Below are 26,496 nucleotides of genomic sequence, written 5' to 3' on the forward strand. Positions count from 1 at the left end.
TATTTTGCTGGAAGCCGCCCAGAGTGGCTGAGGAAACACAGCCAGATGGGTGAGGTATAAGTAATAATAATAATAATAATAATAATAGTAATAATAATAATTTTTTATTATTTTTATTATGCTAATTATAGTGCGTATGCATGTGCATTAGGGAAGTGGGTTCTCCACTGCTGCTGGTCATAATACCAAAAGGTTTGTGTTGTCAAAATGCAGCAGATGGCAGTACTGTACAAGGAAAACTCAAGCTGTGTAGCTAATCTGGCTTGTTATTCACAGGGGTTAAAGAGCGATGGTGCCCCAAGCGCCTATTGTGTTACCCACTGTGTTGATCTTGCAACAGTGTGTGGTATTCTACAAGTATAAATACGGTACCAATTTTAACATACCACGTGACTTTCACCTATTTGAAATGTCCCTTTAGATCTGTTCTACACATTATTCGCTTTCAAAGGCCTTTCTGTTCTCGCTGTCAAGACGTACCAAGGATGACCAGCTTCACCTCCATAGCTGCCAAGTTATCCCTTTTTTTAAGGGAAATTCCATTATGCTGAATAGGCTTCCTCGCGAGAAAAGGGAAAACTTGGCAGCTATGTTCACCTCATTAGGGCTTCTGTGGTTCTGGACATTTCCTAGTGGAGGATTTTGATTGGCGCCATGCCATGGCGGTATGGAGATTTAAGAACTGTTCCTTTCTGTGAAGATGCATCACAGGGGCAAAAAAGTCCTCGTATTGGAAGGTGGACAATAGTGGCATTCTAAAGGCCAGTGTGTGACATAGGAAGAAATTGGATTTTGTTTCTTTAAAGCAGCGTTCTGGAGTTTGGTACTTGGGCAAGCATATGGGCATAGAGGACTCTAAGCCCATGTAAAGGCGCATTTGCAGATTTATAAACCCCTTCGCAACAAAAAGTCACTGAAGCAGTGTTCGATAAAATAGACTACGGGAGATTAGCCTACAGTTCAGTAAACGAGAGGCAGTGAAATCAGTCCTACATAGTTCTACAGGTGTGAAGTTAGTAGTGCAAGGAGCCCCTTCTTAAACAAACGTCCTTCATTGCCAGCTCAATACGGAAAAGCTGAACTTTTATGCCACCACCACTTCGGTCTTTCCAAAGAATTCTTAGGTAATGTCCATGTGTGCTACGGATCGGGCTCATCATATGGGAAGAAAGGGAGGGAGGACCATGGATCTGCCCCACACGCCCCTCCCCCCTCCCGCACTTCTCCAGCTAGAGCAGCTTCAGGGGGAGATGCAAATTTAGGAGGGTAAGAGAGCAGTTGCGGCGAGGCGCGCGCGGATTGGCCCGTGGCGGCGTTAAGGGGCGGAGCTACAGTCTTCCGCGGCGAGAGAAGAGTAAAGAGGGAGGCGAAAGTCTCCGCTCGATATTCCGGATCTCCGTGGGCGGAGGGAGGGGCTGGTGGGCGCCGACTTCTTCGCAGCTGCTCCTCTTCGGGCCCCGTGCGGCTGAGCTGCCCAGAGCAGGGCGCTGCTGCAGCTTCGGGCCTGGGCGCCGCCAGGACTTTGCTTAGCATGATCGGTCCATTCGCGAAGTGTTTTTGTTCTTTGACTTGATCCTGGCTGCGCCCGAGGGGAGAGTCCTGCCTTGCCGGGGGTGGTCTAGACGACCCTCGGGATCCCCTTAAGTTCCAGCTCCACGCGGCCTTTCTCGGACGACGCAGCACGATGCTTTCGCCGCCAAGAGTCGCTTGCCGGGGGTGGGGCTGTGACGGGCCTTGAAAGCCTTCGGTTCACAATCCTTCCTGTGACACTGAACAAACTATAGTTCCCGGGGGCGGGTCGTGCTTTACACGCATCCTTGAGAGAAACTGACGAAGTATTGCCGGAAGTTGTCGCCAGCGCGTGCGACTCTTCCCTTTCTTCGCTCTCCGCCGCCCAGAAAGAGAGGAGGGAGGCGCCCTCCCGACTTCAAGCGCCTCCATTGGCTAGATCTCTCGAAAGGGGCCAGGTGGGCGGGGCCTGCGCGTGCTGCCGCGCGTGGCCCCGCCCCGCCTTAAAGAGCGCGTGTCCTGGGCGGCGCCGGGCTCCCTTTGCGCGGCTCCATGGCTGGGCGCAGCCGGCCTTCCTCCGCGGGCGCAGCCTCCTTCGGCCGCCGGCAGCCTTGGACGGGCCCCGCTGGTAGGACTCTGAGCATGTGCAGAGTGCCTTCCGCCTTGGGCGGGACTCTGGCTTAGGTCCGGAACTTCGGGAGGGAATAGGGTCAAAAGCAGAAATAGGGGGGAAGTGCTTCTGAGCGCGTGCAGAGTGCCTCTCTCTCTCCTTGCTCAGGAGTAGCTTGCAGGGAGAACGAGGATCTTTGTTTTAAGTAGCGCTTTAAAGGAAAGTGGCCGCCAAGGCTCCGGAGAGATTTGTTTGAATGAGGATGAAGGACACGTGGTCTCTTTGTTATTGACTGCTTTTGTGTTCCCAGGGAGTTCAAAGTGGCATTATTTTCATTATTAACTAATTAAATGAGTACAACACCCTTCTTCCAAAACCCCAGGGTGGTTCTCCCCACTGAATTCCCATAACAACAACAGCCCTGTGAGGCAGAGAGGCTCCCTAGGCCATGCCCCTTGGGGACTTCCACCAGAGTCTCTCTCTCTCTCTCCTGGCCCTGGCCTTAAGCTCTAACTGTTAGGTGTCCCTCCTGTTTTTTATCCAGGGGGAGCCATAAAAGTTGCCCCTTATCACAGTCAAGGCAGGTGTGTGTTTGCAGCTGCAAGCAAATTGCGGGTGTGAGCATCCCTGGGGTGGGGCTGGGCATTCCCCATCCCCCAGTCCCAGATCTTGCCCCTTATTCCTTCCCCTGTTTGTAAGGCTGTCTTCTTCCTTCCTTCTTCCTTGCCTTCCTCCTCCAGTTGGATCTTCCATGGCACCTGAGGAGGAAGAGGCCAACCCCTTCTCTTTCAAGGAATTTGTGCGGAGCAAGAACCAGTATTTGGCAGCCCCTGTCCTGGAGGAAGCAAAGGGGCTGAGCAGCATTGCCCTGGCCTCCTCAGGGTCAAGCACCGGCAGCCCCAAGGTAAGGCCTGGGGGGCAAAGCGGGCAATGGGGGGGCACCAGGAATCAAGAGGGTGAGTGGCTGAGTCCCCTCCGCCCCCAAGGAGGAACCTGCCACACCTCCCCGCACTCATGGGCCTCCCTCTTTCCTGCGCCACAGGTGGGAAGAGTAGTGACTCACTCCGTGCAGAGAGAAGGCACTGGCGGAGGAAGGGGGGCGGGAGGAGAGACTGCCCCTGGCGCCATGGGGCTGCTGTCCTGCCCACCCACCCCCTCAGGCTCAGGCAGCGCCCTTACAGCCCCCTCTGGGAGGCAAAGGCAGAGGCATAGCTGTCAAGTTCTCCCCTTTTTTTTAAGGTAAATTCCCTTATGATGAATAGGCTTCCTCTCAAGAATAGGGAAAACTTGACAGCTATGGGCAGAGGCAGGGGAGAGGAGAGGGGAGTCACACACACACACACACACACACACACACACACACACACACACACAGTGTTTGGGAGTTTCAGTGGAGCCACTTCTCTCTGGGCTGCTCTTAAGCAACTACAGCCAGGGGTTTCTTTTCCTGAGTGATGGGCTTTTCATTAGGCTGAGAACAGATTTCCCTCCTTTGCCATTTTAGGATTCCTCAAGGTTCTCACTCCTCCTGGACGACAGCCCCTCGTCCCCTGGGTCTTTGGATGTGGCCTTCCACAAGCCATTTCCCCCGGACCCAATGGCAACTAACTCCTTGCTGGAAGATGAAGACGAGGACAGCGAATGGAGCAGCACCTACCAGCCATCAGCTGTTGAAGAGGCCCACCTGGGCAGGGTGTCCAGCCCCTCCTTGGACAGCACCCCAGACTCTTTCTGCTGTGATCCCTCTGACCTGTCTGAGCTCCAGAGGTTTACTCCGTGGAAACTGGAGGCCAAGGAGGATCAGAGCTTGCCTGTGGATGGAGCTGCTGGGGGGGACAGCTTTTATCTGCCTCCTTGCCAGCTGACTTACGAAGAAGTGAGGAGACAGGAATCTGAATTGCAAGCTGCTTGGGTCTCTTCCTAACGCTCCTGCTTCCGTCTGAATAGCGAGTCCACGTCTCCTGAATGAGCTGGGAGGCCAGGATTGCTCCCTGGCAAATGGGTGTGCTTCGAGGTTCTCCTGTTGACGCTTCTCAAGTCCCAGGCTGGGCAAGGGAAGGAAGACCCCCCCCCCCCAAATGTGTTCTCTAGCCCTTCTTAACTCCTGCCACCCAATTTATTTTTGCCCCCGCCCCTGTTGGAGGCGGTAATGCTTCTGAGCTCTTGCTCCAGTACTGGTTTGGGGCTTCCTGTTGGAGCATCTTGGTTGGGCACTGTGTGGACAGGAGGTGGGACCGGATGGGCTCCCTTTGGGCCAATCCAGCTCAGCTCTACATATGAACGTTTAGTGCAGGCATAGGCATATTCGGCCCTCCAGACGATTTGGACCTATATCTCCCATCACCCCTAGCTAGCAGGACCAGTGGTCAGGGATGGGAATTGTAGTCTCAAAACATCTGGAGGGCTGAGTTTGCCTATGCCTGGTTTAGTGGGAAAGCAGGAGCCTCCCTGCCCAGGGGCAACCTACCCCAGAATGCCAGCTGAAGACTTGCTGTCGCACTCAGGCCCCGCTTCTGGCCTTCCCGTTGGGGCCTCTGTGTAGGCTGGACCATAGGGGCCCCCAGGGGCCTGTGTTCACCTCAGGCTTTTCGGGAGGAGCAGTATCTCCCCCCCAGTTAATTTTTTATTTTATTTATATGCCTCTTGAATGTAACAAAACTTATGAGTAGCTTACAATTAACATTAAAATTATTAACAAGACTGTTGGAAGCTAGTATTTAAAAACATTTAAAGGTTATTATAATTAACAGCGAGAGTTGTTCCACTCCCCACACTCCCCCCAAATCACACACACTTTTGAAACTCAGCCCAGGGACTGTTCCAAGGGGGCTTGGAGGCCCAGCCAGGTGTGGATCCCAGCCAGGAAACTGGTTGTGGAGAGATGGGGGTTTTGGTGTCTTAAAGTAGGCTTGCCATACGTCAGGAAAATTCCTGATATGTCTTGGTTTGTTTGAAAAAGGCTACCCTAAAGACACCTTCAACATCCTGACTTTCATGCTGGCCCTCTGAGCTCCATGAACTCTGGATTCTTCATCGGTTCCTTTTTTCCTCCTAGCAATTCAAAATCCCTTTAATTTTGCAGACAGAGCAAACAGAGTCAAACCTGGGTCCTTGACAAAAAAATTGGATATTCATGTTTTTCTTTATCCCCAAATACACATTGTCTTAATCCAGTTTCATCCAAATAACTTTGCTACTGATATATGAGGAAAACATTTGTTCAATTAGGTATTTCTTTTGCTCTTTCTTTTGCAGTTAAAAGAAGAAAATTCTAAGTTTAGGAGTAAGATCAGCCATCTTCAAGCAGTTTCTGAGAGTCAGGCAGAAAGGTACACATACTGCAAGGGACCTCTGACCATCAGGTCCAGTCGTGACGAACTCTGGGGTCGCGGCGCTCATCTCACTTTACTGGCCAAGGGAGCCGGCGAACAGCTTCCAGGTCATGTGGCCAGCAGGACTAAGCCGCTTCTGGCACACGGAAACATACTGTGTTTCTCGCAAGAAAACCTCCTCCAACATAGTAAATAAGCCTTTAAAAAACAAAACCCAAACCAAACCTTTCAATTTCTTAATTTGTTTTAAATAGTTTTAATTTGATTTTGAATGAAGGCGCAATAAATTGTTGCTGTTTTGAACTCCCCCCCCCCCTTAGTGCGTATTCTGAATGATCCTCTTTATAGGGTAGGGGGCACTGAGGGGGAAGGAATATATGGAACCAAGGAGGTGGTGGCCCCCAAAAGTTTGGGAATTGCTAAGCTAGGGAGCCACCCCACAAAGGCAATGCTTGATTCCTTGCTGTTGCCCTTTTGTAAACTAGAATCAAGCAGCTGGAAAGGACCTTGGCGGAGAGTCGGCAGAAAGAGGAGAAGGAGACCCGGGACTTGGAGGCCATGGTGCAGCAAGTGGAGGAGAACCTGGAGCGGATGGCGGTGAGTCTGGCCTGCCAGGGGAGGAACACCCTGGCACTCCCAGCCCTGGGGTGGCTCTGTAATGGGCCCTGCCCTGGAGTTCTCTTCTTCCCTGTGTCTCAACTGCTGAAGAATACATCTGGTTTGTAGGTGACAGTGGTCTCTGTTAGCCTCAAGTTGTTTCCGAGATCTCAGATGGAAGCAGATCTCTCTACCCTACCCCTCGCTCGCCCCATCTCTTTGTGGTGGTGGGGTAATGGGCAGCTCCTCCCAGCAGCTTGTGGAGAGACTGCAGGCCCCAAAGACCCTCCCCAGGCCACCCCCAAATCAGCCTTACTTCCTGCCCCCCTTGAGGGCTTCTGCCAGCCTGGATGGTGTCCTTGAGAGAAGGTTGCCTTCTGAGGGCATGGAGAAAGATGTCAACTGCACAAAAGGTAAACTTTGATCTCAGCTGCCCTGTGCACTGCTCTCTGGCCCTGCATGTGGCCCCTGGAAGGCTGTGTGAAATGGGAATGTGATCCATCTGTAATGGAAGCTGACTCATAACAGCGAGCAGGTGGGGAGATTCTGCTCCTAGTCTCTGGTGGGACGCTGCCCCCCCCCAATGGGAAGCCCACAAGAGCATGTGGCCAGGGCCGGCCCTACGGCCAGGCTCGGTGGGGCAGGGCAGCACAGCCCCGGCCCGCCAGGGGGGTGCCGCGAGCTGCGCCCGCCTGCTGGCCGGCCGGTCCGCCGCGCAGCAGCGCCTGTGGCAGCCATGCTGTGCCCGCCCGCCCACCACGCTGGGAAACGGGGCGGGGGGGGCGCCGGAGGGATCCGTCGCACCATGGTGCCAGGGGCGCTCAAGACGGCCCTGCATGTGGCTCCAGGCAGCTGGTTGTGAGAGGCCTACTGTGTCTGACTGATAGCGGGACCTCAGGGTCTCCCCCCCCCCATGTCTTTTATTCTTCAGGCTCCCGTGACCAGCCCTGCTCTTCTCTATTCCAGAAACGGGCCATGAAGGCCGAAACCAGCACTGTGAAGCTGAAGCAGCACAACAGCCTCCTCCAGGTACGGCCTGGGGGGCCTCCTTCGTTGGGTCCTTTTCTTCTCGGTCCTTTTAAAAAGCCAAACACTTTCGTTTCTGAGCACCTGCTTAGGCAAAGCTAAGGAGGGTGGAGAGCTAAACTGGGGAACTTGCTCCTGCAAGAGGCCATGAGGGCTCCAAAAGAGGACTAGACAAATTCATGCAGGAGGGGAGGCCTAAGGTGGCTCCTAGCCAGGAGGGCTTTGCTCTGTTCTGCCTCCGCAGCCAGAGGCAGCTTCTGGATCCCAGTGGCTGGAAACGGCGAGAAGGGAAAGTTTGCTCTTGCCCTCGGATCCTGCTTGCAGGTTTCCCAGAATCAGCATTTGGTTGGCCCCTGTGAGAACAGGATGCGGAACTAGATGGGCCCTGGCCTGACCCAGTACCCAGGCTCTTCTCCTGTTCCGTTCATGAGGCCAAGGAGATGTTGCAGGTTGAAGGTGAGACACAGCTGAACTCCCCACACTCCTTTGCCAGGAAACTTGCTCAGACCACGTGTTGTTGTGTGTGACTACACACCATAAATGGAAAGCACCTGTCTTCTCCCAAAGAATCCTGGGAAATGTAGTTTAAGGGTGCTGGGGGTTATAGTTTTTGGGGGGTTAACGACAGTTCCCAGGAGGGATGCGGGTGGCGCTGTGGTCTAAACCACTGAGCCTAGGGCTTGCCAATTGGAAGGTCAGCGGTTTGAATCCCCGCGACAGGGTGAGCTCCCATTGCTCTGTCCCTGCTCCTGCCCACCTAGCAGTTCGAAAGCACATCAAAGTGCAAGTAGATAAATAGGTACCGCTCCGGCGGGAAGGTAAACAGCGTTTCCGTGCGCTGCTCTGGTTTGCCAGAAGCAGCTTAGTCATGCTGGCCACATGACCTGGAAGCTGTCTGCGGACAAACGCCAGCTCCCTCGGCCAGTAAAGTGAGATGAGCGCTGCAACCCCAGAGTCGTCCTTGACTGGACTGAACGGTCAGGGGTCCCTTTACCTTTACAGTTCCCAGGATGCTTTTGGGGAAGCCAAGTGCTTTAAATACATGTTGTGTACACAGTCAGGGACTTGTGAAACTTTGCAAAGTGTTCTGGGAGCCTTTTTTTGGTAGAAAAGGCTGGGTGAAAAATGCTTTTTAAAAATAAATAAACCTGCTTACCAGACTCGCATTGTTTGGAATAATGTTCTCAGCTAACCTTGCTGGCATCTGCAGGATCCTTTGCCCTAGCTCCTCTGTGCTTTTATCCACATGTCTCTGACATATTCCCCCCCCCCATCCTATTTTTTACCTTAAAGGTTCAGGTGGAGAACTACAGGTTAGAAAATGAAGCCTTGAAATCTAGCCACTCTGCTAACCTGGCCATAGTGCAGCAAAATGCCAAGGCTGCCTTGCAGAATCTCCTCGCCGTCATCACAAAGTCCCAACCATCCATCAGGTACATTTCAACATTGGGCATCTGTAGATTAAAATCTACATGAACCCCAGTCAGCTTGCAGCTCAACGGGAGATGGATGTGTCTTGGTGTGATGTAAACCAGGCATGTCCAACAGGTAGATCGTGATGCCTGAGGTGGATCACTGGTAGATCATTGGCTCCCCCCAAAGAAGCTGAACAACTGTTGCTCCCCTTAAAAAAATCAACATTTTACCTCCTCCCTGAAAAAACTCAACAACTTTGACCCGAACCCCCCAAAAGAGGGTAGATCATTGCCAGTTTTTAACTCTGTGAGTTGATCGCAGTCTCTTGGGAGTTGGCCACCCCTGGTGTAAACAAATGAGTTAAATGACACAGTCCAGGCCTTGAGTTAGCACATCACACATACCCACACACCGGTCTGGATGCTCTGAGATAAGGTGCCAGGTGCGCTGGGTTACCATAGCAACACCAGCGGTCAATGGTATGACTTGCAGAGACATTCGCCCTCACATTGTTTCAGTTGTGAGAAAACAAGGATAACATTCTCTAGGGCATTGCTTCTGTCTTCTCCTTGTCAGACCCATTGGTCCATCTAACTTACCGTATATACTGGCGTATAAGACGGCTTTTGAACCCAGGAAATTTTTTTCAAAAGTTGGGGGCCCGTCTTATACGCCGGGTCCAAGAATCTGCGGTCACCGCATACGGTGTGGGGAGCTCAAAAACGGCCGCATCCCCACTGTATGCAGTGACCATATGAACGCAAAGAAGCGCGCTCGGGAGGGGGCTGCTCCCCGCCAGGGAGAATGGCTCCCTCATGGCTTTGTGACCTGGATCAGTGCAGAGATACAGTTTTGTGTATTTCATTGGTGTCAAGCTGCTGCCTCTTCTCTTTTTGTCAGCGCAAAGCAAAGGGATCTCTCCGTCTCTCTCTCCCTCTCTCTCTCTCTCTCTCTCTCTCTCTCCGCTCTCTCTTTCACTGCTGCTCAGCATCTTTTGCTGGCTGTGTGAGCCTCCAATGTCTCTGCCCCTCTATCGCTATCCTCTCTATGGTTTCTTTCCCCCCTTTTGCTCGATGTCTCTGCTTCTCTATCTCTCCTCTCTCTGGCTTCTTTCCCCCTCTCAATAACTAAGCAAACAAACAAACAAACAAACCACCATTTCCCCGGCTGCAGACTTGAGTGCTGGAGAAGACAGCCTCCCCTCCCCTCCCCGCCAAAAAAGGGCTGGAGTACATCCCAAATTCTATATTTTAACTTGAAAAGTAAGGGGTCGTCTTATACGCCCAGTCGCCTTATACGCCAGCATATACGGTAGTATTGTTTACACTGACTGACAGCAGCTCTCCAGGGTTTTAGGCAGGGAATCTCCCGCAGATTCCATTGGAAATGGAACCCAAGACCTTCTGCATGCGGAGCTACAACCCTTACCCTGAAAATGAAGCATGGTTTCCGTCCTCAGCCCTTGCCATCGATACAATGGCACAGTCTTGCCCAAGTTACAAACTTGGGATGGGCTATAGCTCATTGGGCAGAGGGCTAGTTTTGCAGGCAGATGCTCCCAAGTTCCGCCTCTGGCATTTTCCGGCCTCCTGTCTGAAATCCTGCAGAGCCTCGGATGTGTTGGGTGGAAACAGAGGGAGCCCAGCATTTTAAGTCCCGTTTGTCTCACTGGGGGAGTATTGTGGTTTTTTAATGATCTGTCTGCAACTGGTATGACATCACAAAGACTCGTAAGTACTTCCCCAGCTTTGAGGAGGAGGCAGGAGGGCCCTGGGACCCTGGCAGAGCTCCCCCCCCCAAAAGCCCTGCACTTCCCTTACCATTCAAGATGGGAGTTACCTGTATCTGTAATCGAAAGAGATGGAAGTAATAGCTTAGGCTTCTCTTGAATTGTGTGCTAGGAATGCAGCTCAATCTCTGCTCCCCTTTATCCAGGTTCCCAAAAGTTCACTCAGATGTCCATGTCTGCGTAGGCCAGCTTCTATTTCTGAGCCAAATGCTTTCATTGCCTCCTTGAAAACCTGCCAAGGGTGCTGTTGGGGATAAGGGAGTTGCCAGTAAGCCCACTTATTGCTGTGCCAGGTTCAAGACATCTACAAAGCCCTGAACAACTTAGGTCCAGGGTGCCTCAGGGAGCCCCTGAACTCTTATATCACAGACCCTTGTATCTGCAGGAGGGCTGTTGGGCATTCCCTTAGTTGGTGAGGTTCATTTGACAGCAACAATAAAATGAGCCTTTACTGTCATTGGTCCAGTCCTGTGGGACTCTCTGCCACTGGAGATTCAGCAAGCGCCTTCTATGCCAACTTTTACATGCCTGCTGAAAACATTTTTTGTTTTGCTAGGCCTCCATGGACAATTTAGAATGCACCCTTCCACAATGGTTAATGGGTGCCTGTTTTTAACTTTTTGTGTGGTTTTTATTGTATGGTTTTATGTTTTTATTGTTGTAAACTGCATTGAGATGTATCTTTAGGACACAGTGGCCATACAAATGTTTTTATAAATAAGTAAATCCTGGCCTAAGCAGTCACTCTCACTCTCATTTCTCCCCTTTCTTTCATTCCAGGCAGCTGCTCTCTGGCGCGAAAGAGCTGCAAATGGTGGCTGAACTGCTGAAGTCACTGGACAAAATCTCTGAGATACCACAAGGTTCTTCCTAAACATTGTGGCACAGGACCTAAGGAGTGAAGCAAAGGCTTAATTGGAAATTGGAGCTTGAAAGGGGGGTGGAAGAAGCCCTTTTCCTGCCCAGGGGCTACGGAACCTTGTGAAGGATCATCATCGGTGGTCAGTTCTGGATGGGGGCAAAGCCACCTGTGGGCCCACACACCTGTGCCCAACACCTCCAGATGCTTTTGATGCTGAGACACATCTTCTTCCTCACTGGTCTCTGCCATCACTCTCCAGCTCCTCACTTGGGTCCACCTCCTGGCTTCTCTCTCATACCTTTGCATTTGCTTTGCTTGTCTCAGCCACCCAGGGCTGAATTGCTCTTGCCTCCCCCCCCCCCCGTGGGCTTCTCTTGTGACTGCACTGTGCTTGCCTCCCCCCCCCCCCCCCCCTGAATGCATCCTTATGTGTTGCTGGCTTCTAGTTAGAGATGACTGCTCGGTGAAGATCCAGCATGAAAACACTAAAACCATTTAGAAATTCTGTACAGGCGACTCGCCGTTTACATGGGGGTAACATTCTGGTCCCCTGCGTGCATAAGTGAAATGTGCAAAAAAAAATGGGGGGGGCGCACCCTGCTGCGCCTTCAGCTTTTGAGGAGCTCTTTCCCGGACCCTAAAGAGGACACCCTCTGGGCTCCAGGGAGTCTCTTTGTGGGCTGGAGGTGCAGTGGGGTTTTGCAGAGGCTCTTCAGGTCTCTCTGCCCCATTTTGGGTTTTTGGTGCTGCGCATATGCATTGTTGTGCATTAATTGAACACACTTAAATGGTGGGGGGGGGGAGATTGGGATTCCTGTATTATGAAAATAACAGCTTGCAGCATTAAAAGAAAATTGTTCCTGGCAGAAAGAGAGGCAAAGATAGAGATATGCTGCTTGTAAGCAATAGCTCAAAACATGACAATTACATAATCTGTTAAAATTGCAGGGGTTTAAAGGGCCTGGAAGAATTTTAGAAGATATATTTATGTGGAAGATGCAGGGAAAGTGTCAGGCTGTTAACCTTTTTCTTTAAAGGAGCAATGCAAGGGGGTTTCATTATCATCTTTTTATATAGCAGAAGTTTGGGATTTAACAAACGCTTCTTGAATGTGTAATTCTGAAGCTTTCCTCCTATCCCTCTAGGATTTAAAATAGCATTATTTTCAAAATAAAATCAATTTCTAACTGCAGTGCACTTTTTTCCTGTTTGGTTTTGCTATAATCACACACACCCTTTTACATCTTTCAGTTAGTAGGCAGGGTGTATATCAGGCATCCCCAAACTTTGGCCCTCCAGATGTTTTGGACTACAATTCCCATCCTCCTCGACTACTGGTCCTGTTAGCTAGGGATCATGGGAGTTGTTGGCCAAAACATCTGGAGGGCCGCAGTTTGGGGATGCCTGGTATATATACACCTAAGTGAATAAATGATGAGTATGCAGATTCTGGCCCTACCTGGAATATCTCCCCACCCAGGAGCAGGCTGCAGGTGTTTCCCTTTGTCTTTGGTTATATCCTCATTAATAGCTGCTGAAACTACGGTAGTGACACACATCTATATATTATAAAAGCCATGTAAAAAAGAATTTTAAAATCCGAGATCAGGTCTTAAAATATCTCAATTGCCTGCACGAGTTTTGTGGAATAGGAAAGTTTTTAGCAGACAGATTTTAAAATGGAAGCTGCCTGTTGATTTGGGTCTGCAAGTCCTTAAAGGCCTGGATTTACGGAATTTTAAAAAAACCTTGCTCTTCAGCCAAAAGAGGTTCCTGTTATGAGGCTGTTACAGATCATTAACGGTAAAAAAAGGACCAGAATAAAGGCATACTAGCCATTTGAAATGGTGCTCTTGTGCTCTAGTCATATGTGCTTATGTTTATGGCTTTCCACGTTTTGCCTCTGCCCCTTACATTTTTGTTGAAACTTTGGAAAGGTTTATCCAATGTTGGAGACTGGAAGCTGCCTATAACAAGGCACAGGATGTTGTACCAGCAGAGAGAATTCTGTGCTCAACCTATGCACATCAGAGAAAAGGTGGACTCTCCAAACAGGCAGATCAGTTATTAGCAGGCTTTATGCTTTTTATTGCAAAGCTGAAATAACGTGCAGACATGGCGTAATAAAGTAAGCTTGCACTATTTTTAAGGCACCATGTGAAGCACCGGCCCCTACCCTGTTTTTCATATTTTAAGACATACCCATAAAATAAGCCATAGCAGGATTTTTAAGCATTCAAGGAATATAAGCCATACCCCGAAAATAAGACATAGTGATAGGCACAGCAGCAATGCCGGCCGCGGCAGGAGGAGGAGGAAAAAAATAAGACATCCCTTGAAAATTAGCCATAGTGTGTTTTTTTGAGGAAAAAATAAATATAAGACGTGTCTTATAATATGAGAAACACGGTACAAGAAATAGGATAAACCTTGCTTGCTTGGGATTCTTAATTATCTGGTGGACCAGGATGCAAAACTGCTGGGCCACATTCAGATTTCTGGATTTAATACTGGATGAAATGACTCTTGGCGATTGGGTTTTGCTGTAAAAATGGGGAAAAGGTCCATGAGGCCTCTGTTCTGGGGGTTTTCACCTTTCCAAGGCCATTTGCCTTTTTATCTGCTACTTGACATTAACACCCCTCTCTCAGGTGCCTTGTTTGTCGCCTCCTGGCAACTCCTGCAGCCCAGCTGATGCCCTGTAGTGTAGGTGGGTTCCCACAAGGCAAGACACAGTGACAACTTCAAGAACCTTTATTGAACTAGCAAGGGCAAAGCAACTGCTTATTACATTTCTGAAAGCCTGGGCCACTCCCACCTCCAACATGATTGGCTATCTTAACTTCCAACCTGCGAATCACAACTCAGAGTTCAAGGGCCAATTGCAGAGGCCCAAACCCTGAAATGTTCTGTGATTGGACAATCATGTATGGAATCAGAACACAGGAGCTCAGAATCCTAAATCCAGAGTCCAGACTCCAGCTCAGGCAAACAGATCACTGAATACATAACATGCCCAATGTATCGATCTGCTTCCGTTTGGACCAGGTCAGAGGATCAAGAGACAGGAGCATCTTGTCCTCTGGGGAGCCCAGGACCTCCAGGCATACAGCCCAGGATTGCGCCCGGTGTTGGGGGAGGGGAGAGTCACTTTGGTGCTGATACAGCCGTGGTTTGGCTTCACCCCCGAAGGAGCACTCCATTGTTTCCTGAGACAGCCAAGAGCCTCGGGGAAGAGGGAGAGTTTTCTCTCTCCTTGGCACCGGAATCCTCCTGTCTGCAGAGTCAGAATGGATCTCTTTCCGTCCACACAAGACAGCTCCGCGCAGCAGACGAGGCACAACTAGGACAGACCGATCCCGGCCGGCCCTTCCGACATCTCCCCTGCTCGCTTCTCCCGCACGCACGCGCTGCTCCTCTTCGGCACGTGTGGAGGGTCAGCACCCGTGTTGTGTTGGTGGTTCTCCCTGCCAGGAGAGAGCCCTGCTACTAGCTGGCTTGCCTGAGGGGCTCCGGGGGAAACTTTGGCAGACACGCGCCAAATCGCCGCACTTTCGGAAAGGTCCACCCGAGGAGAGAGACGGTCCCCCTGAGTTGCCTCCCTTCCTCCTGCATGACATGAAATGCCCGCGGACTCTCCCGTGCAGAACTTCCGATCTTTTTTTCTGCAGAAGGGCATAAATATTCAACGCCCCCCCCCTCCACCCGAAGCATTGGAGCAATTCTTCCAATGGGTCGGCTGCGTACAGAAGCAGCATCGGTTGTTCTCGCGGACACGCCCGTCTCCGCCTGCATGGAAGGGCAGCCTGAGCCAGGAAATAACCGGCGCAGGTCAGGTCGGGACCCCCCCTCACTGCTTCGTAGCTCTGCGGCTCCTCCCGGCCCCGCCCATAATCGGGCGGAAGTCGGCTTCACAAGGAGGCCTCTTTGGCCACAGCGCCCCCTGCCGCGTGTCCTGGGGCTCCAGGGGGCGGAGCCTCCTCTCCCTGCAGAGGACAGAATCCAGATGTGAGCCTCCGTTTCTCCACTTGCCAAGACGCCGCGTGAGCAGGAGAGCTGTGCTCTGACCTGACACTCAGGTCTGTCACAGCCCTGCTGCCAGGTAGCCCTACGGTTGCCATGTTTGCCCGACACTGCTGCCGATGGCACTATTCCCCGCCCCCCACGTTCATTAATAGACTAGCTTTATATTGTTTCATTGGTAACATAAAAGGAAAAATGACTATTTCTCATACTTATTCTAAGCCAACCACAAAGGGTTTAGCTATGTAATGTTGAATGTTATCTGTTAACTCTGTTCTATCCTGTTTCCCCTGTTATTGTTTTTTATTAAAACCAGTTCATGATTCAATAACTTACACATTAAACCATATGTTGTAGATATTATGATAAATTTATTGTGCTATTTTTGTGACAAACAAATGACGTAAGACATGGTCTATTTATTTTTATCATTTACTAGCCGGCCCTGCCATGCGTTGCTGTGGCTCAGTCTGTTAAATGGAGCCTCAGAGTCCCCCTTCAGACTCCCCTCACCTTCAGAGTCCCCCTGTTTTTCTGTGTGTTCTGTTTACACAGGCACATCCCTGTGACTCCCCCCACCCTGTCCCAACCCATGACCCATCCCGGCCCCTCCTCCCCCACCCTCTGGCTCATCCCTGTGATTGGCCCCACCCTGTCCTGACCCATGACCTATCCCACCCCCTCCTCCCCCCACCCCCCAACCAGGCGAGCCCCCACCTCCACTCGGCCCAGTCTGCAAAGCTGAGGCGAGATGGTGTGGAGAGGGAAGTTTTGCTAGCTGTAGCACCAGTGTAGCCGTTGCTAGAGGGCACTGTTTCGCAACCTCTCCTGTACTCCCAGCATGCACGTTTGTCTGATTTGTGAGTTCTGGAACATGTGGTGTTGGGGTTTTTACCTGGCCCAGGTGTGACATCTGTCTTTGAAAATGGGCTTGCTCTTGTAGTCACATTTGACTTTGTGTCAAAATTTGAACGCCATCGGTCAAGCAGTTTTGTTGAACATTGGAGACGAACACACACACACACACACCCGTTTACATTTACAGTGGTACCTCGCTAGACGAATGCCTCGCAGCACAAAAAAATCACAAAACAAAAACGTTTTGTGACTCGCAAGATGAAGAGACTCGCAAGATGAAGTTTTCTATGGCCATGACATAGAAAACTTTGCAAGACAAAGCAGGGCACCACGAGGAGAAAGACAGACTGAGAGCCCACCCGCCTCACGCTTCCACCGCTGCCATCACCCGGAGCCCACCCGCCTCGTGCTTCCACTGCTGCCATTGCCCGGAGTCCGCCCACCTTGCGCTTCCACCACCGCCCAGAGCCCGCCTGCCTCGCGCTTCCACCGCCGCTATTGCCCAGAGCCCGCCCACCTTGCGCTTCCGCAACCGCTATTGCCCGGCTTCCGCAGCAGCCGGATCCCCCCTCACTCACCTTAAGCCTGCCTGCCTGCCTGTGCGCGAACGGGTTGGCTGTCTGGTTGGGTGTGAGGGTCCGGCTGCTGGGGAAGGAGGGAGGGAGCCTCTCCCTGGCCCTCTTCCTGCTTCCCCCTGAAAAACTTCCAGCCATGGTGGGTGAGTCGGTGCCTTTTTTTTTTGCGCTCCCCCCCCCCATAGGAACGCATGAATTAAATTTCAATGCATTCCTATGGGAAACCGCGCTTCACAAGACGAAATTATCGCAACACGAAACGACTCGTGGAACGAATTAATTTCGTCTTGAGAGGTACCACTGTATGTATGTATGTATGTATGTATGTATGTATGTATGTATGTATATATATATATATAGAGAGAGAGAGAGAGAGAGAGAGAGAGAGAGAGAGATTCCTATGATCCTTGTTTATAAGAGTCAATAAAAGGTTATTTAAAAAAACAAAAAAGGGAGGGGAGAAAAGACCAGTCAAAGTTAGTAGTGGGATGGAACTTAGGTTAGTGAAACTAACTGTAATAATGTCTGGTATTCCACTACTTTCGGACCAGCCAGAAAAAGAGTTTGCTCAGCTTCTATATATAGCTCTCAAGAGTAGGTTTTCTAGTGTTAGGATGATTAATTTTTAACAAGTGAGCCCAAAGAATAACTGGAAAGTGGGATTCATGCTGTGTGTCGCAAACTAGATTGATTGACTGTATTAGTTTGCATTTGTTCACAAAATCAGGAAATTAAAAAAGATTTGTAATGCACAAGCTTGCATGATGGGAAATGTAAGCAAATTACTGAACAGCAGTTTCTGTATTGTTGCATCTGTTGAAATATTGCTGCTGATGCCACAGAGTGCTGCTTGCAAAATTAAAGAAGCAGAAAGTTATGGCACACTTTTGAGTGGACTTATTATTTTTTATTTTCTAATTATAGTGTGGTGTGCATGTGCGTTAGGGAGGTAGGTTCTCGACTGTTGCTTGTCATAATACCAAAAGGTTTGTGTTGTCAAAATGCAGCAGATGGCAGTACTGTACAAGGAAAACTCAAGCTGTGTAGCTAATCTGGCTTGTTATTCACAGGGGTTAAAAGAGCGATGGTGCCCCAAGCGCCTATTGTGTTACCCACTGTGTTGATCTTGCAACAGTGTGTGGTATTCTACAAGTATAAATACGGTACCAATTTTAACGTACCACGTGACTTTCACCTATTTGAAATGTCCCTTTAGATCTGTTCTACACATTAAAGGTAAAGGTAAAGGGACAGGGACCCCTGAACATTCAGTCCAGTTGCAGACAACTCTGGGGTTGCATGCTCATCTTGCTCTATAGGCTGAAGGAGCCAGCGTTTGTCCGCAGATAGCTTCCAGGTCATGTGGCCAGCATGAGAAAGCCGCTTCTGGCGAACCAGAGCAGCGCACGGAAACGCCGTTTACCTTTCCGCTGTAGCAGTACCTATTTATCTACTTGCACTTTGACAAGCTTTCAAACTGCTAGGGCAGGAGCTGGGACCAAGCAACAGGAGCTCACCCCGTTGCAGGGATTCGAACTGCTGACCTTCCGATTGGCAAGCCCTAGGCTCAGTGGTTTAGACCACTTTCAAAGGCCTTTCTGTTCTCACTGTCAAGATGTCCCAAGGATGACCAGCTTCACCTCATTAGGGCTTCTGTGGTTCTGGACATTTCCTAGTGGAGGATTTTGATTGGTGCCATGCCATGGCGGTATGGAGATTTAAGAACTGTTCCTTTCTGTGAAGATGCATCACAGGGGCACAAAAGTCCTCGTATTGGAAGGTGGACAATAGTGGCATTCTAAAGGCCAGTGTGTGACATAGGAAGAAATTGGATTTTGTTTCTTTAAAGCAGCGTTCTGGAGTTTGGTACTTGGGCAAGCATATGGACATAGAGGACTCTAAGCCCATGTAAAGGTGCATTTGCAGATTTATAAACCCCTTCGCAACAAAAAGTCACTGAAGCAGTGTTCGATAAAATAGACTACGGGAGATTACAATTCAGTAAACGAAAAGCAATGAAATCAGTCCTACAATTCAGTGTCACTTGGGTAGGTTCTCTTTCTATTCGATTATTACTGTATATTTCCTTGGTAGTGAGACGGGGGGCATGGTTGGTTGTCTTTAGTTGGCTGCAGTGAGATTTGTTTGTGTGGGGAGGGGGTTGTTGGCTCAAGTGAGCCGTATTGCTTCACATGCTGTCAGTGGGTTTTTGTCCTTGACTGGTTGGGCTGTGTATGTAATAAAGGGGAGCCATATCGGAGTGAAGGCATCTTCTTCTATTTGTCCCCATGTCAATTTTAGTCTGTTGGTTAGCTTTTCTAGTAACCAGGCAGGGGATTTAAGCTTCTCCTTAATAACCTCTTTTTCTCTACAACTCTCCTTTCACAAGTTTCTAGAGAATTTTTGCAAAAGAAACCACTCCCTACCATCATTTCTGCACTACAATAACCCCCTCTCAAGGCTGTTTGGCAGAGAAGTGGTTGCTGGTGTTTGTTGCATACGTTGGCATGCATGGACGTAGTCAAGGGGGGGCAGGGAGGGGCAGGTGTTGTTCCTAAATAAATAAAATTCAATAAAAACACAGCAAACCGAGGTTCTGCCCCCCTAACAAATGCCTCCCCCCAACTAAAAATTTGGCTATGCCCATGTTGGCATGTGATAGTGTAGTTTTAGCTTACAATGCAAGTATGCAAGTATGAGCCTCTCTCAAGTGATCACTGAAGTCTTCCATTTGTGTAAAGTTGGAATGACCACATGGATCTATGATCAGATGTCCTTGAGTATCTTGTGAAGACTAAATGCCACCACCATTTTGCTGAAGCTCAGCTGGTCTGGGTCTCTTGCCAGTGCCTGGATAAGAGACCACCTGGGAACCACCTGGAAGAAAGGAGGGATATAAATGTAAGAAGATAAGTCTTACATGTCCGACTTGTGGACCACATTCCGTATATCTGATACTTTTCATGAATTAGATAGAATGCTATCACATGGGATTTGACACAAATCTTAAACCTATATATTAATTTGAAATAGAATAATCCTAGACAATCTCCTACCTAACAACCTTTGAACCTTGGTTACAAGTACAGTAACCAACTGCTTGAGTGGGAACCATTGGGTGGAAATGACTTCAGAATAGTTGATTTTGCTAACAGTTTCCAAATTATGTCGCTTTCAGGACATACTTATGGTCTATAGATATTACTCATGTATTGTATCACTCACTTTCGTAGTTCAGATGGGTGGCATCTGTTAAAACTGGAAACTCCAGTTGCACCACAATGTGAAAGTAGTTATGTAGATGATACTCCCTTTCGTCTACATTTAAATGTGACTCAAGAGAAGCAATACAAAATAGCAGAACTGAAAGTGAAGGCCGTTGTGTATAAGATTGACTGAGGAAAACTGCTGCTACCTCCAAACATATCCCTTATCCTAGGTCTCTTAACAGTGTGCACAGGTCCTTGTGTGCTTCAAGAAACGCGAGAATTGTATAATCAGGTCTCTGTGATAATCCAAAGATTACAATGCACTTGGAATGATCTTTCTTTACATAGATCCATTTAGTATCCAAAGTACTGAGGATGATTTTCAAAAGTAGAAGCTATTGGCATATATTTTTCCCCCATCCCTTGCAATTTGAAAATAAAACCAGCTCAGATAACAGGGGAGCTGCAAGGATTACCGGTACTTAATGTGTGGAGTGCTTTAAAAATTCTAAAGATCTATATACATGTCTTTGCATGCTAAGTATGGTTATTAAGATAACTTCCAGCTTGTAGATTCTATGAGCAAAACATACTTGCTTTACAGCTAGATTGCTGTTCTGTCTCTAGAAAGTGGGCCATTACTATATAAGACAGCAACAGCTGTCAGGTGGCAATATTTCTGCCTTATCATCATTGACCTCATTTGTAGTTACATCACTGATTTGCTGATCAGTATGCCATTAAGAACTGAGCTCATAAAATGGTATAGCAGTAAATGTCCTTCAGTCCCCTGCTTATGGCAAGATCTCATGTATGTATTTAGAACTTTTTAGGATGTGGCCTGGTGCTGCTCAGTACTGTTCTACTGTGGCTGAAGAAGTGTTTACTGGTGCTTTGTATTTTGTAGGTTATGTGTTTTGCAGTCTTAAAATGTTATATGTCACCTTTTTAGGAAAGATGATGGAAATAATTGTATAGGCATAAAATAATATATATTGTTATAGATTTGGGGGGACCACCCTAAACCTTAGAAATTAATAAATGGTAGGATTTTGATTAATTAGGATATAGATGAAAGTAGAAGTTGCAGAACTGTGCCAGACAAGGAATCCCCCTGGGCTGACTTACGCACAGCAGCCTGGCTGGCCTAGCAAAGAGCAAAACTGTTAACAGGACAGAAGGGATTAATGGGCCATCTGAGATAAATTCTTTGGCCTAAGGAGACAGATGTTGCCAAGCTGATGGGTTGTTTGCTTGAAGTGACAGGAAAAGAGAGAGGTTTTTGTTTTTGTTTTGCAATGGGAAGAAGAAAGGGGGAGAAGAAATATTCATCTTGGGCAGGCTGGCTAAAGGCTGGCTGGCTGGTGAGCTTGACATTGATACCAGGAAAGATCCTTGAACAGATAATTAAATGGTTTGTCCATGTGCACTTAGAAAAGGGTGATGTGGTTACTTTGATTACTAAGACTCAGCATGGGTTTCTCAAAAACCAGCCCTGGCAGAGGAATCTCATTGCTTTTTTTAAAAAAAAATAAGAGTTGCAAACTTGGTTAATAGGGGGGATGCTGTGGCTTTAGTGTATCTTGATTTCAGTAAGGCTTTTGACAAAATCCCCCATGATATTCTTGTATTCCAGAAGCTCCAACGAACAACTCCACTTGGTGATGATGATGATGATAATAAGCTATTAAGCAGGCATCCCCAAACTGCGACCCTCCAGATGTTTTGGCCTACAACTCCCATGATCCCTAGCTAACAGGACTAGTGGTCGGGGAAGATGGGAATTGTAGTCCAAAACATCTGGAGGGACGAAGTTTGGGGGTGCCTGCTATTAAGGGTAAATGAAAGAGGCATAACTTCATTCTTTTTGTCCACAGATGCAAAATCCAGGAACCCAAAGTTTTTCTCTGAGTTCCTTAAGAACTAGAGTAGGCATCCCCAAACTTCAGCCTTCCAGATGTTTTGGACTACAATCCCCATAATCCCTGACCACTGGTCCTGTTAGCTAGGGATCATGGGAGTTGTAGGCCAAAACATCTGGAGGGCCGCAGTTTGGGGGTGCCTGAACTAGAGGGAGGAAGAGAACTGGTGGAAGGAGGCAAACAAGGGTTAAGGACTTGTTTTTTTAAAAAAAACAAAAAAGGCAAAGTTCAAAATTCCTTATGAGCCTTATAAATATAAGTCTTATACAGTCATACCTCGGGTTACAGCTGCTTCAGGTTGCATCTTGGGGGGTTGCGCTCCGCGCCAAACCCAGAAGTACCGAACAGGTTACTTCCGGGTTTCAGCACGCGCACATGCACACATACACTAAATCGCACTTTGCGCATGCGCAGAAGCACCAAATCATTACCTGCGCATGCAAAGACGCACAGATGCGGGTTGCAAATGCTGTGGGTTGTGAACATGCCTCCTGCATGGCTCACGTTCGCAACCCGAGCGTTCACTGTAAATATATTGCTATGTTCTATTGTGTCTCAATTCTCCAAAGGCATAAATGTGAATGCATAAATGTGAAATGCATAAATGTGAAAGGCATAAATGTAAATGCCTGGAATCCCCTGGGATTTTCCTATCACTCGGCAGAAAGTGGGGGTGGCCCCCAATTTTGTAACACCCCCCCATGTAAAGATGAACAGAATTCATCCAAATTATTTCAAGCTGAGATCAAGTTATCCTGTGGAAGGAATGCCTGCAAGAAATAGCTATGGTTTTTGGTTTGGCTGTGTTGCTTACTGAGTTGTAATTGAGTCTATCCAGGGCCGGATTTAGGTTTGATGAGGCCCTAAGCTACTGAAGTTAATGGGGCTCCATACCGTGTTTCCCCTTTTTTAAGACACCGTCTTATAACTTTTTTCCTCAAAAAAACACAAGGTGTCTTATTTTCAGGGGATGTCTTAATTTTTTATTACGATTTTTATTATGGACCCACCCTGGGGAGCAACTTCTTTTAAAAAGAGACAAGGAAAAAAGAGCAAAGGCAGCGGTGAGGGAGGCACTTTGTGCATGCTCAGAGACCACCCCATCCCCAGCTATGAACCCACCCCGGCTTTCCAAGACGCCTTTTCCCCGGCACTGGACTGACGGGGGGGATGTGAAGGGGGTGTCTCTCTGTGCATGCTCAGAGGCAGCCTCGTCCCGGGCGCCGCTATGGGAGGGGAGGGCACTCACCTAACCATGACCCAGATCCCGGCCACGACGAGGCGCCGTGCGCCGGCAACGGACTGAGCCGGAGCCCCTGGAGCAGGCCGGCACAGGCCAGCGTTGAGCTCACTACCGGCCCCGCCGAGCGCAGCCACGGGCCCATCACCCAGCCCGCCTGCCTGCCTCCCGCTTCCCTGCCCACAAAATTCTGGCGGCGGGCCATGCAGCCCACGCCGCTCCGGCGGGGCGGAAGGGGCCAGCAGCGCTTCCGCCGCCATCCGTGCCCCGGCGCCTCCCGCCGCCACCACTCTGCCTTGGGCCATGCGGCCCACAACGTTCCGGCGGCGCGGAAGGGGCCAGCAGGGCTCCCGCCGCCGCCCGTCACCCTGGCAGGGCCAGCGGGGCTCCCGCCACCGCTCTGCCTTGGGCCATGCGGCCCACAACGTTCCGGCGGCGCGGAAGGGGCCAGCAGGGCTCCCACCGCCGCCCGTCACCCTGGCAGGGCACTCCGCCCGGTGCTGCTGGACGTTCCGAGCGCTCGGCGGCAGGCCTCCTCGGCTGGGCCAGGAAGAGGCCAGGCGGGTGGCTGGGCGCTCCGCCCGGCCCTGCCGGGCGCTCTGAGTGCTCAGCGCTGCGGAGCGCTCCACTCTGCAGCCGCCTGTTCTGGCAGGTGGCTTGCCGCTGCAGCAGCTGGTTCCAGGCCCCGCTGGCTGGCTGGGTCCCGCTGGCTAGCTGGGGCGCTCGGCGGTCTCGCTGTACACGGTATAAGAGGTATGTCTTATTTTCGGGGGGTGTCTTAGATATAGCAACTCCTAAAACATGCTGCCATGGCTTACTTTATGGCTACGTATTAAAAGGGGGGAAACACGGTGTCAGAGGTGCTGATGTGGCTACTCTAGAGTAACGACTCCTCGCAGCATAGTCCTTTAAGACTTTTATTAAGTGCTGATTATTTACAGTGCTCAGAGCGATCTATATACATGCTTACGGTGAGGTGTCAAGAAATAGCTATGGTTTTTGGTTTGGCTGTGTTGCTTACTGAGTTGTAATTGAGTCTATCCAGGGCCGGATTTAGGTTTGATGAGGCCCTAAGCTACTGAAGTTAATGGGGCTCCATACCGTGTTTCCCCTTTTTTAAGACACCGTCTTATAACTTTTTTCCTCAAAAAAACACAAGGTGTCTTATTTTCAGGGGATGTCTTAATTTTTTATTACGATTTTTATTATGGACCCACCCTGGGGAGCAACTTCTTTTAAAAAGAGACAAGGAAAAAAGAGCAAAGGCAGCGGTGAGGGAGGCACTTTGTGCATGCTCAGAGACCACCCCATCCCCAGCTATGTAGGATGGGGAATGGAGATTGGCGCGTTTTCTTCCAGCAAAGAAGCTTTGCGAGACCCAGCCTCTTCCCCCTACGTTTTCGGCGCAATTCCGGAGTTGGGGGAATTGGCCTTCCCCCCGGGCTCCCCCCTTCCTTTCCCACCTGGGTCATGGGCTCCGCAACCTTGCCTGAGCCTCGGACACCACTTCCTGATTCTCCGCTGGAGGCAGAGCTCTCCCTGCTCTCCCCAGCACTTGGGGACGGGCTGGAACTTAAGATGGGAGGGACTTCCCTGTATCCCTTGTCCCTCACACACGGTATATGTCCTTTGTCAACAACAAATGGTTGCTGTTTTTGTGTTGAATATATGCTATATGGCGGGCTTCGGCAACCTCCGGCCCATGGGCCAGATGTGGCCCACGGAGGCCATTTATCCGGCCCACGAGCCACCGGAAAACGTTGCCAATGCCATTTGCACATAACAAAATATGTATTTTATCAAAGTAATTGTTGAACTGAAATACAATTAATTTGGGGGGTGGCACTCGAGCCCTAAGGTATGGCTTGTTTAGCTTATACGTAAATCCGGCACGGAGTCTATCCCTTTGCCACCCTAATGATAGACAAAAGGAACTTAGTGGAAATCTCACTCCTCAGAGTCTAAGGGAGGGAGATGGAGACAGCTTGAGGCAAGTTTGCATAGGAGCAGAGAACCCATCACTTAGCACTGATCCAAACCCCTGCTTGTCCCATGCCTAGAAAGCAATATTCGGAGCAATTTTGCCTTTGCCTTGCCGCTTTCCCCCAGAAATCCCCCTCTTCAGTTATAAATTGGAAGAAACAGCAGCCTGTGGAAACCCTGATTGCTGTTTGTTCTGATTTAGTGCTAAACCACAGGTTTTCCCAGGGTAAAGCAGCAGGGTAAACAGAAATGTGGATGCGACATTTGGAGAGCTGAGAGCTTTTAGCTGGAGTGAGCTGAGCCAGAAGCAGCCTTCAGTCTGAGGATTTTATAATGAACGGCAGCCTACTTTAGGAGTCAGCTTGTAAGCAAACAGATCTCAAAAAGCCAAAAGTTTCCAGTGCTCTCTCATTACAAGTAAACAGACCCATAAAAAGGTCACCTCTGGAAGTTCATATCATCACCCATTATGTAACAATTTGTTTTGGAGAAGCAATTGTAGACTGCTTAAGGACGCTGTGCCTAGGGTTGCCAGACTCAATAGAGGACAGGACTTCTGTGTCTTTAATTGCCCTGCTCTCTTTTGAGTCTGGAAACCTTAAAGAGAAACCAGCAGACCCTTTGCTTGGAAATTAAACAAAGGGTCTTCTGGTTTCTCTTTAAACTGAAGCGTTCATAAACTGAAGCAAACTTTCCCATTGAAAGTAATGGAAAGTGAATTAATCTGTTCCAGATGGTTCCGTGGCGTTCGTAAACCGAAAATTTGTAAACCTAGGTGTTCATAAACCAAGGTTCCACTGTACTAATGCACAGAGCATGGGAAATAAACAAGATGAACTTGAGCTCTTGGTACAGCAAACTAAATATGACATAATAGGCATCACTGAAACCTGGTGGGATGAGTCTCATGATTGGAATGTAGTAATAAAGGGATACAATCTATTTCAGAGAAACAGACCAAACAGGAAAGGAGGAGGAGTGGCGCTATACGTCAGGGATGTGTATACCTGTGAAGAGATCCAGGATTTAAAACTTCAAAGCCATATTGAGAGTATCTGGGTCAAAATTAAGGGAGAGAAAAATAACAGTGATCTCATTGTGGGAGTTTACTATAGGTCCCCAAGCCAAACTGAGGACACAGATGAAGCCTTCCTGGAACAGATGACCAAGCATTCAAAAGGAAGTGAGATAGTAGTAATGGGGATTTCAACTATCCTGATATTTGTTGGATGTCAAACTCAGCCAAGAGCATAAGGTCAAACAGATTCCTCACTGGCCTTGCAGACAACTTCATTGTCCAGAAAGTGGGAGAAGCAACAAGAGGATCAGCCATTTTAGAGCTGATCCTAACCAATAGTGATGACCTGGTTAGTGGGGTAGAAGTGGCAGGATCATTAGGTGGGAGTGATCATGCTCTTCTGGAGTTTATTATTCAGCAGAAAGGAGCAACCAAGCATACTAAGACTCAAATCCTAGACTTTAAGAAAGCCGACTTCAGAAAACTTAGGGAAACGCTGTGTGAAATCCCATGGACAGAAATACTAA

General features: G+C 49.2%; 1 protein-coding gene across 1 annotated transcript; it reads left to right on the top strand.

Moving 5' to 3' along the window:
* The first annotated feature begins 2,034 nt into the window (after positions 1 to 2,034).
* On the top strand, positions 2,035 to 12,427 carry LOC118077679 (endosome-associated-trafficking regulator 1). The gene is made up of 8 exons (XM_035101382.2): positions 2,035 to 2,137; positions 2,860 to 3,023; positions 3,624 to 3,995; positions 5,375 to 5,448; positions 5,937 to 6,048; positions 7,015 to 7,077; positions 8,368 to 8,507; positions 11,060 to 12,427. Exons 1-8 carry the CDS (start codon positions 2,062 to 2,064, stop codon positions 11,151 to 11,153), a joined length of 1,095 nt encoding a protein of 364 aa, XP_034957273.1. The 5' UTR covers positions 2,035 to 2,061; the 3' UTR covers positions 11,154 to 12,427.
* Positions 12,428 to 26,496: the final 14,069 nt, after the last annotated feature.

The sequence above is a fragment of the Zootoca vivipara genome, chromosome 12, assembly GCF_963506605.1.
Source record: "Zootoca vivipara chromosome 12, rZooViv1.1, whole genome shotgun sequence".
Taxonomy (NCBI): Eukaryota; Metazoa; Chordata; class Lepidosauria; order Squamata; family Lacertidae; genus Zootoca; species Zootoca vivipara.

Excerpts from the sequence above, each read along its gene's own strand:
- LOC118077679 (XM_035101382.2), top strand. The coding sequence starts at position 2,062 with ATGGCTGGGCGCAGCCGGCCTTCCTCCGCGGGCGCAGCCTCCTTCGGC. Across the intron at positions 6,049-7,014 it reads AGAACCTGGAGCGGATGGCG|AAACGGGCCATGAAGGCCGA; the intron begins GTGAGTCTGGCC and ends TCTCTATTCCAG. Across the intron at positions 8,508-11,059 it reads AAGTCCCAACCATCCATCAG|GCAGCTGCTCTCTGGCGCGA; the intron begins GTACATTTCAAC and ends CTTTCATTCCAG.